This window comes from Cataglyphis hispanica, chromosome 1 (genome assembly GCF_021464435.1).
Source record: "Cataglyphis hispanica isolate Lineage 1 chromosome 1, ULB_Chis1_1.0, whole genome shotgun sequence".
NCBI classification, from domain to species: domain Eukaryota; kingdom Metazoa; phylum Arthropoda; class Insecta; order Hymenoptera; family Formicidae; genus Cataglyphis; species Cataglyphis hispanica.
Genome location: NC_065954.1, coordinates 10,107,419 through 10,125,888, shown reverse-complemented (window position 1 = coordinate 10,125,888; position 18,470 = coordinate 10,107,419). Strand labels below are relative to the sequence as shown.

The window sequence follows — 18,470 nt, the reverse complement described above, 5'->3', positions numbered from 1 at the left end:
GCTTTATGATTACGACTAAAATTTTTTAACGTGCAATGGCCTTTATAATGTTTTGGAAAACCCTTGACATAAGCTATAAGATTATGCAATAAAAAATAGGGGATTCCATTTAAGAAATTAAAGGTATCCTTGACTTGACCTTAACGATACCATCCAAGATCAAACCTAATGACACCATCTTATGTTCCTCTCAAAACCATACAATTTTTGTTCAAAACTTTTTTCTCTAAAATGCTTAGTTTTTGAACGAAAAGAGGTGTATGGGTGATCTAGGACACTCTATATGTGTGTGTGTGTGTGTGTGCGCGTGTGCGTGCGTGCGCGTGTGTGTATATATATATATATGTGTGCACTTTATTAACAAAACTGTTTCTATTTACCTTTTGTGAGTAAATGATAACACGGGACGCAAACGCGAGAATCAATGTTTCCCTGATATTCCAATCTATATTTCATATTGCAACATCTATTGCATAATACCTGCAAAATATATTACAAATAAATATCAAATTATTATAAAAAACAAATATTGCAAACTTGTAAAACCAATTAATAAAAATATTATCGACAATATTATCAGGATATTTCAATAAATAAAATAAGTAGGGGGGGAGGGGTTCGAATGGGTGGTAGGACCGCGGTGGGCACATCTTGCTGTAGAATGTGCACCTATAAAATGTGCGTAATGTCAAGTTGTTAAACAACAATACCATCAAGCCCAACCATCTAGCGTCCAAGTTTCGCGAACCCTGGGCAATGTGATCATGTTGTAATCATAGCAGATAGATGAAGGCAAAAGGCGAAATTCTAGCGCCTAAATATGAGAAAAACACAGCTAAGTAAAGATGATCCATCAGAAAATCATGGAGAAAAACCACCTCCATTATTGTCCCATGAGAACCACATGACTTCATTTAATTCTAAATTATCCGGAGACTTAAATAGTCCCCGGATCGGATCACCGGGGAAGACGGCTTTAAATGGGGCCAAGGCAGAGAAGAATATGCGAAAGAGGATAAGAATGGTATAAAAAAGGTACATGATACATGCGAAGCCTATTTGAGGCAGAAAAACTAGCCATCCTTGCCCAAGAGATGGAAAGGTTAAACATCGATGTACTGGGAGTATCAGAGACAGGATGACCTGACGCTGAGGGAGAGAGTACCACTATGGAGGGCACTCTATACTACTCCAGGAATCAAGAGAGAAACCATAGGAAAGGAATGGGCTTTATGGTGGCAAAACACATCACCAAATGTGTCGCAGCATTTGTCCCATACTTTGACAGAGTTGCCACGATAAAACTCAGGTTTGTCGATCTTAATATCATATAGGTATATGCATCAACGACGAATGAGATAGACACAGAAATAGAAAAATTCTATGACTCAAAAGAGACATAAAAGAACTATTAAAGCTCTCCAAGAAACATGAGATTACCATAAAAATGGGAGACTTCAACTCCGAACTGGGAAGTGATAGATATGGAGACCTGGTAGGACCGTTTGGCCTTGGATGAAGGAATGAGAGAGGTGACCGACTTCTACAATTCTGTCAAGAAGAAGACATGAAGGCGATTAACATCTGGTTTCACCTACTACCCCGAAGATTATACACATGAAAGGCCCAAGGCGACAACCCTGAAAACATAATCCGAAATCAAATTGACTATATATTCATAAATAAACGATTTGGTTCATCAGTCCTAAGAGTGCGCACATATTCCGGAGCAGATGTCCCATCGGATCATATACTGCTAGCAAGCAACCATAAAAATCAAACTAGTAAAACATAAAAACACAGGACAGCAACACAAAATAAACGAGAAGATCTGACAAAGCGCGATAAGGAAACAGATACGCAAAGAAATCAATAAAAATAGAAACAAAATTGAAACCAAAAGTAGAGAACAAAGACGTGACAAGAGTGACGGATATATGGAATGAGATGGAAAGAACACTGATAGCAAAGACAAATTTGAGCTACATAAGAAAAAACCGCAAACCCAAATGGATGACGAGATTCTCTCCTTGATGGATGAACGCCGCAAATGCAAATGCCAAGGCGACCATAGCAATTACAAAAGATTGCAAAAACTGAAAAGAATAAGAATTAGAAAAGCAAAAAACGAATGGCTAGAGAAGGAATGCGAAGAATTGGAAGAATTACAATCTAAACATGACGAGTTCAATCTGCATAAGAAATTAAAGGAAATTGCGGGTATTTATAGGAAGAAAAATCACTCCGCGCTGGTCAACAACAACGAGATAGTCACTAACAAACAAGAGAAGGAAGCAATATGGATAAAATAGAAGATCTTTTTTCAGACGATAGGCCCAACATAGACAAGAAAACAAATATGTTGAAAACAAAACAATGAAGTAATGGGCCCCCCAATCACCAAAGAAGAAATAATGAAACGTTATCCAGAACTCCTATCCAGAACTCAAAAACAAAGCGGTTGGGCCAAACAAAATTCCAACAGACCTTCTCAAACTCCTTGAAAAAGAAGGAATAGCAATCCTTCATAAAATATTTAATACAATATACGACATCGGCACGTATCCCGCGCAATGGCTTACATCGTACTTTATATCATTACCAAAGAGTAACGCACGAAAGTGTGAGGAACATAGATCATTAGTTTAATGAGCCAGACCCTGAAAATATTTCTGAAAGTGCTGCACAGAAGAATATACAAAAAATGCGAAGAATGCATCAGCAACACACAATTTGGTTTCAGACAAGGATTGGACACCAAAGAAGCAATAGTAGCAACGCAAGTATTGGTACAAAATTGTTACAATCAAAGGAAAGACGTATGCCTGCGATTTGTGGTCTACAAAAAGGCTTTTGATAGAGTATAACATCATAAACTCATGAAAATCCTTAGACATAGACAATAAAGACATACATTGCATAAAAAACTTATACTGGAATCAGACAGCAAAAATCAGAGTCGATGGAGAAACGACAAACGCGGTCAAAATCTGGAGTTCGACAAGAATGCGTTTTGTCCCTCCTATTGTTCAACCTCTACTCTGAATCCATTTTCCAAGAGGCACTCGAGAATGTTAAAAAGAGAATTAAGGTCAATGGAGTCTGAATTAATAACATTCGCTACGCGGACGATACAGTGCTAATTGCCGATAACATGGAAGATCTACAGCAAATTCTAAGCAGAGTAGGAGATTGGAATAAGAGCATAGGCCTAAATGTTAACACAAAGAAAACAAAGTTTCTAATAATAATCAAACCGAGAACCAAACAACTTTGAGGAGCTCTGAGATATGAAGAGAAAGCGATAGACAGAGTAAACAAATATAAATACCTAGAAACATGGCTCTATGCGGAATGGACGTTGGACAGGAAAGTGAAAACACGTATAGAAATGGTTCTAGAAGCATTCACAGAATTTAGGGAGGTATTTACGAACACAGATCTTGATTTGGACCTAAGAGTTAGATTCGCAAAATGCTACGTCTGGCCAGTCCTCCTCTCTGATGCGGAAGGGACCTTTAAAGTGACCGCGATGAACAAATTGGAAGCCTTCGAGACGTGGATCTATCGCAGGGATCCTAAAGATACCATGGATGGCAAAAGTAACTAACGTAGAGGTTCTTAGAAGAATGGGAACAAACCGTGAACTTCTGAAAGTGATAAAGAGAAGAAAAACCGCGTACTTGGGACACGTCATGCATGGTGAAAAATGTCAATTTTTACAGCTAATCATAGAGGGTAAGATAAAAGGAGGAAGAGGATTGGGAAGAAAATGTCATGGCTGCGGAATATCAGACACTGGACCGGAATAACAAATGTGGGAAACTTAATACACATGGTTGACACTTAGGAATAGACAGGAGATGGAGAAGGTGGTCGCAAATATTCATTAATGGATAAGCATTAGAGGAAGAAAAAGATAAATAGATACCAAACTGATCTTTCTTGATCTTTTTTATCGAATTTCACATACCTTTCCACAAGCTCGACAATGATGACGTCTTTTAAGTACAGTAAACTTAATATCGCATAACATACAACTAGGTGCATCACTATCTGGAACCCAAAACGGAGGTTGCTTTCCCAATATGGTATTACATTCGACTAAGGAATTATCAGAAACATCCGACGAAGCACCCCGATCTTCATCAATAATGCCTCTGGTTTCTGAATGTTGCAGTTCCCCTGGTGTAGTACTTAATGATCCTATTACAATGATTCTTATCATTTATCTATCTATCTATATATATATATATATATATATATATATATATATATATATATCTTTTCATTTAAATATTATTATATAATCATACATCAATCTAATAAATAGCTTAATGAAAATATAAAACTATAATATAATATAATACATAAATAACACAATGTGTATTTGGAAATATAAAACAAAAATTTTACAGCAATGTACCAAGAGTATGGCAGTCATTTTTATCATGTGTTGAAATAATATCCAATGTCTGAGGACGAGCTGGTTTTCCAATTTCCTGATTATTTTCATTTGCATAAGAGATTGTGCAAGTATCAGTAATTTCAGCAATTTCCATCTTAGAAATCAAACCACTATCATGTATTTTATCATTTAATGGAATAACATCTTTGCTATCTACAATTATATCTTGGTGATATTCTTTCTTGTTATAATCTTTATTTTGTGATAAATTTTCTATAACATTATTGTTATCCTGTAATTGCGTATCTGTATTGATATCTTGTAATTTCTGTGTCATATTAATATTATCCTGTTCTTTAACATTTTCAAATTTTGATGTGATTTTTATTTCAACAGCAACATTTGATACAGATTGCAAGGTATCCTCTGATATAACTATATCTTGATCAATTGTCTCAATTTTATCCTTATCTTTTATTATTTTATCCAGCTCATTATTTTGTCCATCTGAATTACTTTTTTCATTAAAAACAGTTTTTACTGCATCATTACATTCTACATCTGGTATATATTTATTACATGTATCTATATAATCAGTTACAGGAAATTTTTTTACTTTTTCCTGAATATCTTCTTCAGATATTTTTGGAAGTTCACTAATTATAATTTTCTCAACTATTGGTGCTTCATTAATATCATTTTGAAGACACTGAATGTTTTCTTTACCATCTTTTACTTTGTCATGTGTTTGTAGTGACCAAATATCATCCAAATGTGATATATCTTCCATCTTAGATTTTTCTTCTTTTTCCAACTCTAACAAATACTGATTTAGTTTTTCCTCGGAAAAGTCATCACTAGTATCAATTGTATGTAACATATTTGATAAAATGTTGCAGCTCTTAATCGTTTCCGTATTTTCATTATGATCTTTATTGTTCATTATACTTGTATTTAATTTGGTAGTATTTTCAAATACAGAATTGCTTCCCTTATTTTCGATAAATACACATTTATCAATGAAATTTTGATCTTTTAAGTCTAAATGCTTATGTTCATTAGCAATACTTTCATAAATTTCTTTAAACATGCCATCATTAACCAAAGCTTTTTCATTAACATCAGTTTTAAACATCTCTTTACCTATGGTATTATTATCATATTCATTTTTTGAAACAATTGTGTTCGGTACAAAGATTGTAGTACTGCTATTATTTTTTTCTGATTGTATTAGAGTAGAATTTTGTGATGTAACATTCTGCATTGCATTATCTTGTTTGTTACCAACTTCAACTTCGACAAATGTATTTGCTTCCATTGGTAAGATATTTTTATAATCCAAGACATTTTTATCAATTACATCTGTTATGTCTTTTTTCTTTGAAACTGAATATTTATTAGTGGTTGCTATATCTTTATTCAATATAAGATCTTTCTCCATTATATTATCTATGGACATTTTAGGTAGATCATCTAATGTAGGCTGAACATAACTTAAGCTCCCAGTAGGAGCATTGATATATTCATTTAAACTATTAAATACATTGCTGATACTAGGCTTGAAACTTGGTTGATTTAATTTTTTATCATATCTATTGCTATCCTTTGAATCATTATTTCCATTTTGTTGTTTCTGTATTACATTACACGATATGTCATTATATATTGTCAAAGACATTTGATCAGGAGTATGAGTATGAACGCATGATTTCTGTTCTGAATTGTCACTCTCACAATCATGCGTGTAAAAATTCTTTACAGAATCTTTACTGTCTGCTACATTCTTTTCAGTTAATAAATATCTACAATCGACATCTATTGGCCGAAGATCTCTGTGTTTTTCAAAAGATGATATTGTATCAATCGCTATGCTTTTTCCAGGATTAATATTGTATATTTTTGGAGGCACAGGTTCAGCATGCTTATTCGTAGATGCTTTAATTGTAGAAGTTGCCACTGATGCTACTTGTTCTGCGCAATCTACAAGAAATACATATTTCACAATTTTATATTACAATATATATTTAAAATAAAAACTTATTCATAGCCTATACAACATATTTTTCTTATCTGCCTTTTAATATGCACATCTCTGATGAAAATAATTTTATAACTTTCCATACAAAAATTATATAAAAACTGTAATTTTTTATTATGTAACTACAACTTCTTAGATTATTTCTATATAATTTTTATCAAATTAAAATTTGAGCCGTTTGTAGTTTTTCATAAATTTACATATAAAGATGAGCTTTTCTACAACTACATTATATAGTATACAACTTTTACACAATTCACTACATTGCTACGTTATATAGTTATAATGCAGTTTATAGTATACAACTTTTATAATTTACTACATCGCTTATAAAAATATTCGTAAGAAATTCATCGAAACTTGTAAAAATTATTTTTTTAAACTCACTACATCATATGAACTTCTACAATTTTAACAAATTTGTAAAAAATTGATGAAAATTGATGAAAAATTGATGAAAATTTTATTTTTTCATAGAAATATACAATTGTAAAAATATTTCCATAAAAAATGCTTATCTCTCTTTCAACAACTTTATATGATAAAAATTCTATTTGTCTTAAAGTTTAATTACAAAATCTAGAAATTAAAAGACGAAAATATCTATGTATAATTATACGCTTAGATTGAAAATTCTTTACCTTCATTGAATTCAAAATCATTGAGAACTTTATCCAAGTCAATCACAAACTTCTCCATAATGCCATCGAGGTTTCTGCTGCACTTATTAAGCAATTCTACACAGATCTAATATCCGTATAACCATACATATGCGACTCAATCAATATTAATAACATCCATAATTAAAAATGTGATTTTTATTTAGCATATAACACCAACATAATGTAATTGAAAATATTTGTTTCGATATTAAACATGTTCTAAAAACAATCAGGGATTACAGAGAATACGCTAACATCATGCACCTTAACTTTAAACGAAAAACAAATTGTATAATTATATGTGAAACGCATATACGTTATATTCACGATTTTATCATTTGCCGAATATTGTAATAACTTTTAACACTTTTATTGTAAAATTCGATACACGTCAGATTAGGAATTTGATACGTTATTTCAAGCAATAGTCTTATTTTCATATGCTTTTGACAAAACTGTTATTCTATGCGAATCTGTAAATAAGATAGAATAGAATAATTCGAGAGTATTGCGCAGTAATATGTGTGCGTATATGATGTGTATGCTGTGTCGCGTACGCGCGCGTGTGTATATATGGATATGTTACATAAAAGTATGTAAGACACAGAATTCTATATACAAAACTAGTATAATATGGAAGCTGTGTACATGTGAGCTCAAAGAGAAACTTGAGAGTCGCTACGCTCGTTTTTTGTACGACGCTTTTTCTAGATCGTATACTAGCGTCACGTACATCCATTTTACGCCGCATAGAACTACATGGTCACATCCACTTTCCGGAGCCATGATAAAACAGTCAATTGATTCATATCCGTGCTACATCCACTTTCAATATGGTTCATGCTGTGCTACATCCACTTTTCAATATTGTCGATAGTGATAGTACCATATATATAATACTACTATATTGCTAATCAAAGCTCAACGTGGGCGAAAAGATTACGGTGCAGATGTATATCAATCTTTCGCTTCCACAATTCGTGTACTTGACACAATGCGCATGCGCTGGCATATGTAAGCCATATATGTAATACTATTGGCTCAACAAAATTCGCGCATGCGCATTGCGTCAAGTACACAAATTGTGGAAGCGAAAGATTGATATACATCTGCATCGTAAAGTTTTCGCTAACGCCGCTTATTGGGAAGATACGTGACTAGCAATATAGTAGTATTATATATATGGGTAGTACACTGATCGCTAGACAAAGAGAGATGATTGCGCCGTCTTCGTCTCTCTTTTATCACGTATGTGTAGCATTCATGAAGGCACATGCATGTGAATACACGGATGCGATGTTGGGATGAGATAACATCAAACAAGAAGCGACAATCGCATCCTGTCCTTATTTCTCTTGCGTTCCGTTTCACACATAGAGCGCATAGATCGCTTGGAAATCTATAATATATGTTACGTGAACTATAGATTTTCAGGCGATCTATGCGCTCAATGCATGAAACGCATCCTAGGATATCGCTTTTACGGCCGAGATGCGAGATACGGGCTGAAAATGCTTTTTGGCCTTGTGGCAGAAAGCAATAACTCAACAAGGCTAAGAAGCACTCACTTTTTATAAATTTTATACTTGCGTATATACATATGTGAATATACAGGGTGTATCAAAACAAGTATAGTGTCCTTAAAGGGTCGTATTCCTGAATGAATTCTAAGACAATTTTTCCTTTACGAAAATTTGAAAATCTGAAGATTAGTTTTTGAATTATAAAAGGAAATAGTGAGCAAATTACGAGTCGGACATATGATAGGTAGGAGCGACGCAGCTCACCATCCGATGCAGGCGCTTACACGAGGCGCACGCTATAGCTACAACGCTACAGCGTACTCGTAATTCGCTCACTATTTCCTAATTTAAAAACTAAGCTTCAGACAAAATTTTCGTAAAGGAAAAATCATCTTAGAAATCAATCAAGAATACAATCCTTTAAAGACGAACGATTGTTCTAAATCATCCCGCTACAGCGTTCGATCAGCTTTACTATATGCGAAGAGGGTGTGTGTGCATGTGTGTGTGTGTATTTTTGAATATAGTAAAACAAACACTCTTCGTTGTCTAGATCTCTATGAAATCATCTAGAACTCTCTGTGAAATAAATATATGTAAGTACAACAAATTAATCTAATTATTCTTTTCTTTCAAATCTACTTATAAGTCAATACGCATACATGCATATATGTACGTACACACATATCTACATGCATTTTTATATAATTCGAATATTAATACAACGATATAGTTCTTATTTAGAATTTATATTACAATGTCTACGATATTACGGATTGCTGCTGCAAGCACGCTTACCTCTTTGTTGGAGAGAAAGATAGTTTTTTATATTAACACTTGCGTAAAGTGTGCGTTCTACAGTCATTCGACAGTTCAGACATACTTTCATATATAAGTACAATTATTATTTTTTTTAAATTCACTTGTTAATATGCACACATATATACGTACATACACACATACTTGTATGCATATTTTATACACACACACACACACACACACACACAATAAGTGTAGTAATTAATTAATGGTACTATAGTAATTAATGGTACGATCAAATTTTTAACCCTAATTTCATAAATTCTTTAATATGTATGGCAAAATCATTTGTAAAAATTAGTAACGTTATTAGTTTTTATTAAGTTAAATTATATTTTATTTAATATAAACATATAGCATTTTCGAGTTCAACATAGTATTTTTTTTACAATGTATTGTAAATTTTCAATATTTAATTCTGTGATATGGATTGTTTAGGTCACATATTTAGAAGAAATGTCGAAAGACATATATGTTTTTTGTCAAAACGAAGAAAAAATCAACTAATACGTTCAAGAATATATTATTACAAGAATTCTATGAAATGTGATGCAAATCATTTTCATATTCAAAAGAGAAATCGAATAATAAAAATTCAACTCGTGTATTTTCGGAATACGTTTTTTTCGACTCTCTATCGAATATAGAAGAGAATTGTTATCGAGAAAATCCATTGCTTAAAGTTGAACAGCATACTATTTCTTCAAATTCAAGTTTCTTAGAAAATGAAAATTACTTTAGTCATAATGATGAAAATAGTACTTCACAAAATTTAAGTAGTAAATTACAAGCATGGATTATTGAAGAACAAATACCTCATAAATCTGGTAATGCATTATTAAAAATATTTCGTTATTGTGGTCATAATTCACTACCTAAGGATATTCGAACGTTAATGCAAACACAGAGGAAAATTACAACAGATTGAAAAATTAGATAATGCTTTTTATGTACATTTCGGACTTTCCAACGGTTTGCAATGTTCAATAGAAAGATATTTTAAAGAATGTCCAGATTATATTAAATTATTAATTAATTGTAATGGAATGTCGTTATCAAAAAGCTCTGGTAGCCAGTTTTGGTCTATTTTAGTATCAATTTATACGGATATTCAGAACCTTTTCCTGTTGGTGTATATCATGGATTGTCAAAGCCAAAAAATGCCAATACTTATTTAAATTATTTTATAAATGAAATGATAGAGATTCTCAGAAATGGCGTTTTGTATAATGGTAAAATATGTAAAGTATCGATTGCAAGCATCATTTGTGATGCAAGAGCTTTCATAACATATACAAAAAGTCATTCTAATTTTAATTGTCATAAATGCACTCAGAAAGGAGAATACTTCAATTCTGTCATTTTTCCAGAATTAAAATTTACATTGAGGACTAATGAATCATTTTGTAGCAAAGAACAAGAAGAACATACAGGTATATTTTTTTTCAAAAAATTAGAAATTAATATGGTCAATCAAATTGTAATTAGATTATATGCACCTTGTTTGTTTGGGAATAATAAAACGACTTCTCCTATTTTGGGTAAAAGGTTCAAAGAATGTTCATTTAACTATGGGATACCAAAAATATATATGTAATATGTTATTAGAAATAAGATTTTCAATTCTATCAGAATTTGCACGATTATCACATAATTTAAGTGAACTAGACAAATGGAAAGCAACTGAATTTCGTTTATTTTTATTATATATAGGACCTGTTATTTTAAAATCAAAAATGTCTAACGAATATTATACTCATTTTCTTATGCTTCATATTAAGATTTTGTGTGATCCTCAGTTATGTATAAAAATGAATAATTATGCGCATAATTTGTTATTTTATTTCGTAGATAATTATAAAAATTTATATGGCCGAGAATACATGTCATATAACGTTTACAATTTATTACATTTAGCAAATAATGTTAAAACTTTTGGTTCTTTAGATAAATTTAGTTGTTTTCAATTTGAAAATTATTTAGGAAATATTAGGCAAAAAGTTCAAAAATCAGAAAAACCTCTGGAACAATTAATTAATAGAAAAAGTGAAGAAAATCAACTTCCTATTATAAAAGATTCTATAAAATTATATTCACGCGTACATTATTCGAAATCAGGAAAAATTAATTTTGTAGAATTAAAAGAATGTATTATTTCTAAAAAAATCCAAACAACTGTTGTTTATTAAAAGATAATTCTATTTTTATTGTAAAAAAAATTATTTTTTCAAATAAAAAATTGTGTATTATTGGTGATCAATGTACTAAAATTGAATCATTATTTGTACGACCTTATAATTCATTAAATTTGCAAATTTCTATAATAGATAAACATTTTAAAAATATTACTGTTCCAATTTTTGAAGTAAAAAAAAATGTTTAAAATTAACATATTTTGGATGTGGAAAATCTGTAATTGTACCGTTAATTATCGCAATTAACTAAATAAACAACAATTATTGCAAACAATAAAATAATTATTATCTAGAATATATAGCGTTTTCGAATAGATGGGTTTAATTCATTTCAATTAATCATTATTTAATATAAATTCACGTCCTTTATTGACAGAAATGGTGTCACTGATGTCATTAATGATACACTGATGTCATTAATCAACCTCAGGTTGATCAAATCTGCTTCATTCGAAAACATTATTATAAATATGTGTATTTATTTATTTATTCGTAATTATAATAAATTTTATGCAAAGAAAGTTAATATGCTTTCTAAAATTCTGTTATTTATTATTTTATTATACATGACGCAAAAGATTACAATTTAAATTCGAATAATTTATATTTGTCTATTTTAGAATTTTTAACAGAATTTTTATTTTGGTAAATTTTTAGCATCTTTAACTACTAAATATATACTAATTATCTTTTATATTCAAGATAAAAAAAACTTATATATTTAATGTTTACAAAAAAAAATTAATTTAATCTCTTACACGATTATAATTTAATTTCTTTACATAATAATATGTAAGTATTCTTATTAATAATATAATTACAAAAAGAAGAAGACAAAAATTATTAATTTTTCTGATATAATTTTTTTTAATTATCAAAGTTTTATATATATATATATATATATATATATATATATATATATATATATATATGTTTATTTCTTTTTAGAACATGGCTTATACGGTAGTTTATTTTATTGATGATGATCTTACATCAGAGATTCCAACAAACTGGTTACATAAAGATAGAAATAACTACATGTGTTGGTGGCTGCCACCAAATACAAAGAATACAAAATCGCTTATAATAAAACGTACAGAACTTAATATAAAAGCTTGGATGCTATTTTCAATAAACATAGAAAAATATTATGGTAAGAACATTTTACATATAAATATTTTTTAATATATATATAATATAGTATAATATTCGCATTTATTTGTTTTAAAAACATTTAAAAAAGCACGTAAAATTGCAGAATATGAAAATTATACCTCTGCAGAGGATTCACAGTTGGGAAAAAAATATCGAAAGAAAATTCCTCCAAGTCGCTACATTAGTCCTGACGATATTGATTCATTGTCAGATGATGAAAGAAATAATGATAATAAGAGAAACAACTCTGTTAATGTACAATTTACAAAAGGAAGCTGCAAGAAAAAGTCTAATAAAGATTTACATGCGGATACTATTGATACTCAAGAAAATGATAATAAGCAATTGAAAGCCACACAAGCAAATTACCAGAGTGACCTTCTATTATAGTTAACTCAAGAAATGAGAATACTTGTTTTGTGCCTACAGATGGAACAATTATTTTTGAAAATAGTGAGTATTTATTATTATATAAATTTATATAAATAGAAGGTACACATATAAAAAAACACATGTAAAACAAATCTATTATATTTTTTCCTGCGCTTACTGATGAAACTTGCACTAATCGTATATACTTCAGCATTAACCTATACATCATACATCAAATTTACAATGTGCAGAAGAAAATCTGCAATCTGAAGTTTATAATCCATTTTATGACAACAATAATAAAGACAAAATGTGTTTGAGACATTAAAGGTAAATTTATTTTTATGTAAAAATTGAAAAAAAAAACAATTTAAATCACAATATTTTATTTACAGCAAATACAGAAACATTGATGAGAATGTGCGCATCATTCGAATTACAAATAAAAGACATATTGCAACATATGAACAAACTTACGCCAAATATGCGATTCAATGTTTCAACCGAGCGTGTAAAAAATATGTTGCCATTAAAATCCATTGATGAAATTAGAACAATAGATGTACTATTATAAGAAGAATTCTTCTTAAAAGAATATGTAAATTTAAAAAAAAATTAAATATAATACTTTATAATACTTTTTCTCATTTATCAATTTCAGAGAACATTTATTCTAAAAATTGGTGTTTATTCATCAAAAGAAACAGTACGGAATGTATTGTCACGCATATTTTCAAACGAATACTCAACTTAATGTTCTTGGAAAGAACGTTGACAAAATTTCGGCGTAGCAAAACTGACTGTTATTCGTATTTTGAAAGGTAATACTCTTATTGTCAATATTTATTACATGCGTTATATATGTACATTAAATTATATATTATTTTATAGAAATAGTTTTAGAACAATATAACTTAACAGAAAGAGAACTAGATGATTTTATAGCGGAATGATTTCGTTTTGGCAAACAAAGGTTTCACAGAGAAACCAACAATTTGGAAGGATAAAATCAATTATTCAAGGATTTTTTATAAAAGAAGATTATTTTAAAAGAGAAGCTATTTTATTTAATAGATATATAATCTACTATCAGTTATATATCTATTAAATAATAAGTAAGATATATTTGAAAAGAGAATCGCAAAAAATTGAGAATACTTTGAACTCTATAGATTATATAAGACTATATAAATTATATATTATAACTACAGGATGGAAGTATATTTACTGAATATAACTGCGGATTTTATTACAAATAAGTAAATCATAACCATAAAAAACCATAAAAAATAAACAATAATAAATAAACCATAAAAAACTTCTTAATCCTTACCGCAATAACGTTGATCATATTGATTACTAATTTTAAATTTTAAAATGCCTTGTGCCAAATTGATCGATTTATTGTAAAATTAATCATAAGCTTTACCAGATAAGTCCGAAACGAAAAGCATGAAGATTAAACCGACACACAATTACTTGGCGTGCTCGATGTGAAATAAAAATTTGCAAGATTATTATTATCAATATATTATATCAATATATATATGTATTATTATATCATTATCAGTACATTAATATGACATATAATTCGATGGGATAAGGATTAAGAAGTTTTTTATGATTTACTTATTTATAATAAAATCCGCAACATAAAAGTGCTATTTTATATATTATACAAAATATTTATTTGAAGGGAAGGAGAATATAATAATGTAATTTCTTGATAGAAATAAAATGTATTCTAATTTTTTCGTGAAAATTTATAATATTTCTATAAACGCAAAATTGATTTTATGACAAATATTATTTTAAATTATAACTCTTTACAAACTGAACTGTTTCTATGTACTTGGCTAGTTAACTATTGATTTCATATTTTGATTTTTGATTTTTGATTTTTTAAGAGAATTATTTTTCAAGGGAAAATTTTTTTAAAAGTTAATTTTTAGAGAAAAATATTAAAATTTTTGTTAATAATTTTATGCGTACAAGTTAGGATTTTTCTTATGTACTTGGCGTGTTTTTTTTTCCTTTGTAAGTTTTTTTTAGAGGTATGTATATTAGTAATAAATATCATGTAACGGTCGGATTTTCCGAGCGCTGTTGCGGAATAGCTCGGCCGGGATCAGGGCTCGGAAGGTATAGCAAGTATCAAAAGGCGTTAGTAAAATAAATAGTGTGTTTATTTATCAGACTGCGGGGGTTATAAAAGTGTATGGGTGTATGAATGTGCGCGAACGAAGGCGTGCGCGTAAGTGTGCATGTATATATATGGGATGCGTGAACGTATGTATGCGAGTGATGCGTGAATGTGTGTATGTATTTCCAACGGTAAGCGGATGCACCGCGATGGTGCGATTCGGTGCGTGATGCGCTCGAGTGCACGCTTGAAGTGCACTCGCGAAAGTCACGATCGTATGCGGTGGATCGAACGCAGTGCGCGATAATCGATACCTGTGATCGATGGGTGGTATCACTCGTCGGATAGATAGCGCGATGGCGTGCGGTGATGTCTACGCGAGGGGCGGGGGCCTGGCGGCTTGGCGAATCGCGTGTCGCCAAATTCGGCGCGTAGGGCGGTCTCATGACCCTAGACGCGCGGATTCTGTTGCCGTAAGAATGGCGAGTCTCGGTCGGATTGTGTCGGCTCGCGAGATACCTCGCGATAGTTTTTCGGATTAGCGGGGACGGTTCGCGGGTGGAATAGGAGCGTCCGGCAGACGGGAATATCCGTCGGTGGCGGGTAAATTCCCACCGCTATAGAATTATTGACGGACAATCGGAAGTGCGATAGGAACGCTTTGCTTGCGGGATGCTGGGAAAGCCCAGCAGAGGCGGAGTACACCCAACCTCGATCTCGCTTGTGAAGCGTGTAGGTTTCTTCGGAGTGCTCTGAGCGTTTTACTGACTTCAGAGCCGGGGAGAAGATTCTGTCTGTTTAGTCGGTGGAGCGCTTATTTATACCCGGTGTCGGCGGTATCGCGTCGACGCGATAATTGTTTATTAAACAATTCGGTTGAACTCGTTCGCGGCTCAGGAATATTCGGAAACAGTCGGAGCGGTTTTCCGAGCTCGCGACTCGTGCTCCGGTACGGTGTGCCGAACCGGTGGTATAATCGTAAACAAATACAATTGTTTATTTTCGCTCACCGGTTTACAATACAATGGGCGCATGGCGCCTTCGCTCTAAAGGTCCCGTGACTGCTGGGTGTGGGACGGCGGTTTCACATGCGTTGGCTCGACCGATGGTCGTTGGGTCGCGGCGTCCGGCGGGTGGACGGCCGGGTAACGATGTACGCATCATTACATCATCTCCTCGTTATCCAAAGCCTGAATTTGAGGCTTCGTCGGTTCTCCTCCTAGTTGATGCGGCGGCGGTATCTCAGCTGTCCGGTCTTGGAGAACCGCATGATCCAGTGTCCCTGGAGGTTGCGGATCTTATATTTGCGGGATACATGGACCGCAAAGTGTGGCACATCAAAAATGATGCCCGGTTTCACCTGTATCCGGAATGGTGGCGGCGGCAGCAGTCCGGTGGGCATCAGTAGTGATGGCGGCAGTGGCTCTCCGGTTCTTGTACCCAGAGGCGCGGTGTTCGGTGTTGTCGGTCGGCATGTGACGGCTATCGGTCGGCGTGGTCGGGCTGGTAGCGGCGGCGGTTGCTGCATTAAAGCCTGCAGCTTACGGGCATTTTCCCGGTCTGACCTCTGCACCAGTGTGCCAATCCTTGGTGGTCTGGATGGCGGTGGTCTGGACGGAGGTTTTTCGGCTGTCCGGTTGGCGGTGCGGGCCGTTACTTCTCTGGTTGGCGGACTTGGCTGCCCCGGGCCCTTTGTTTCCCCGAGGAGCTCCTCGATTTTTCTCAAGATGTCCTCGGCTTCAGTCATCTTGATAAACTGTGTGTTAATCTTCGCTTTCGTTTGTGTTATTGTCTCGGTCGTTGGTGGGGGTTTCGTCTTCCTCGTCCTCGGCATTGTTTTTGTTCTTCTTTAAATCCTGTATGTGTACGTGTCTGTACCACCTTCCCCTCTTGCTCTTCAGGTCTACAATTACTGGTGAGATTATTTTTCGTATCTCGAGCGGCCCAATATATTTCGGCGCGAGTTTTGCGTTGAATTTGTCGGCCTTTTTTGATAACGGGTGGTCTTTTCTCCACACCTATTCACCGATTTTTGGCTTCCACTCTCGTCGGCGGAGGTTGTAATATTTTTCCTACCTTTGGAAGGCTTGTGCAAATTGGATGCGCACTATTTCATATGCCTCGTCCAGTCTCCGTCGTGTTGTCCGGCAGAGTGCCCGTTGTTGGGTGCGGTGTGGTGGCGTTAATTCTCGCCCGTGGTTTAAGTATGCCGGTATATATCCTGTTGCGTCGTGTACCGCGGTGTTGTAAGCGAACTGCAAGGCGGGGAGATGCTCCAGTCTCTATGGTCCTTCTCTACGAACTCGCTTATCATTGTTTTTATTGTCCGGTTAGTTTGTTCTACGGGATTGCATGCGATGCGTACGCCGGTACCCGTTTGTGTTTGATGTTAAATGCCGCCAGTCGGTTTTCGAATTCTTTTGACACGAATTGTGTTTCATTGTCCGATAGGATCGACTCTGGTCGGCCGTGGCGTAATATTACCCATTCTGTTATCGTTTTGGTGGTCGCCTTTGCTGTTGCTTGTCTCAGCGGTGCTAGTTCTACTCATTTCGAAAACCTGTCTTGCATAACGAACAGCCACAGTGTGTCCCTGCCGTGATCGTGGCAGTGGTCCGACGAGGTCAGTCGTGACCTGTTCCCATGGTTTTTGGATGTCCGTAGCGTGTAATTTGCCCGCTGGTTGTTCTTGGGCGGCTTTGTGTGCCTGGCACGTTGGGCATGTTTGGACGTAGGCAACTGTTTCTCTAAACATCCCTGGCCAGTAAAAATATTTGGCTATTCTGGCAATGGTTTTTGCGATGCCGAGGTGTCCGGCCGTTGATTCGTTATGGCTAGGCTTAGGATTCTGGTTCGCTGGTCCTTGGGCATTCCTTCCATTGTTCGTCCGCGCTTGTTTCCTTGAAATTGAGACTGTGCAGGATGTGTTTGTACAGTTTCCCGTTCTGTACTCGAAAATCTGATCGGCTGGCGGGATCGCGCTCGGTCTCCTCCAGTACCCGTTGTACCATCCGCATCGGCTCACCTTCGCTACGCATACCTCGGGTTGTCGCGATAGGGCGTCGGCTACGTGGTTTAACGTGCCCTTCCTATATCTAACCTCGAGGTCGTATTGCTGCAACTCGAACAGCCACCGGGCTAGCCGGCCGGTGGGT

At 33.8% G+C, this 18,470-nt stretch overlaps 2 protein-coding genes across 8 annotated transcripts in view; one reads left to right on the top strand and one right to left on the bottom strand.

Moving 5' to 3' along the window:
* LOC126849491 (uncharacterized) overlaps positions 1 to 7,771 on the bottom strand; it is a 143,650-nt gene extending 135,879 nt beyond the window's left edge. For 3 of the 6 annotated variants that reach the window (XM_050591406.1, XM_050591413.1, XM_050591422.1), the window contains exons 1-4: positions 7,088 to 7,706; positions 4,427 to 6,388; positions 3,974 to 4,206; positions 381 to 480 (exon numbers count right to left, since the gene is read on the bottom strand). In XM_050591406.1, the coding sequence (XP_050447363.1) occupies positions 381 to 480; positions 3,974 to 4,206; positions 4,427 to 6,388; positions 7,088 to 7,145 (2,353 nt within the window). In that variant the 5' untranslated portion in view covers positions 7,146 to 7,706. Of the gene's footprint in view, positions 1 to 380; positions 481 to 3,973; positions 4,207 to 4,426; positions 6,389 to 7,087; positions 7,712 to 7,732 lie in introns of those variants that run through there. The other 3 variants (XM_050591398.1, XM_050591433.1, XM_050591390.1) reach the window with 3 other exon arrangements.
* The window catches only part of LOC126851197 (uncharacterized), a 91,187-nt gene extending 77,491 nt beyond the window's left edge, over positions 1 to 13,696 (top strand). Inside the window, exons 3-6 of one of the 2 annotated variants that reach the window (XM_050594896.1) lie at positions 12,594 to 12,798; positions 12,904 to 13,253; positions 13,384 to 13,502; positions 13,568 to 13,688. In XM_050594896.1, coding sequence (XP_050450853.1) covers positions 12,594 to 12,798; positions 12,904 to 13,190 — 492 coding nt within the window. In that variant the 3' untranslated portion in view covers positions 13,191 to 13,253; positions 13,384 to 13,502; positions 13,568 to 13,688. Of the gene's footprint in view, positions 1 to 12,593; positions 12,799 to 12,903; positions 13,254 to 13,383; positions 13,503 to 13,567 lie in introns of both variants that reach the window. The other variant, XM_050594905.1, reaches the window with a different exon arrangement.
* Positions 13,697 to 18,470: the final 4,774 nt, after the last annotated feature.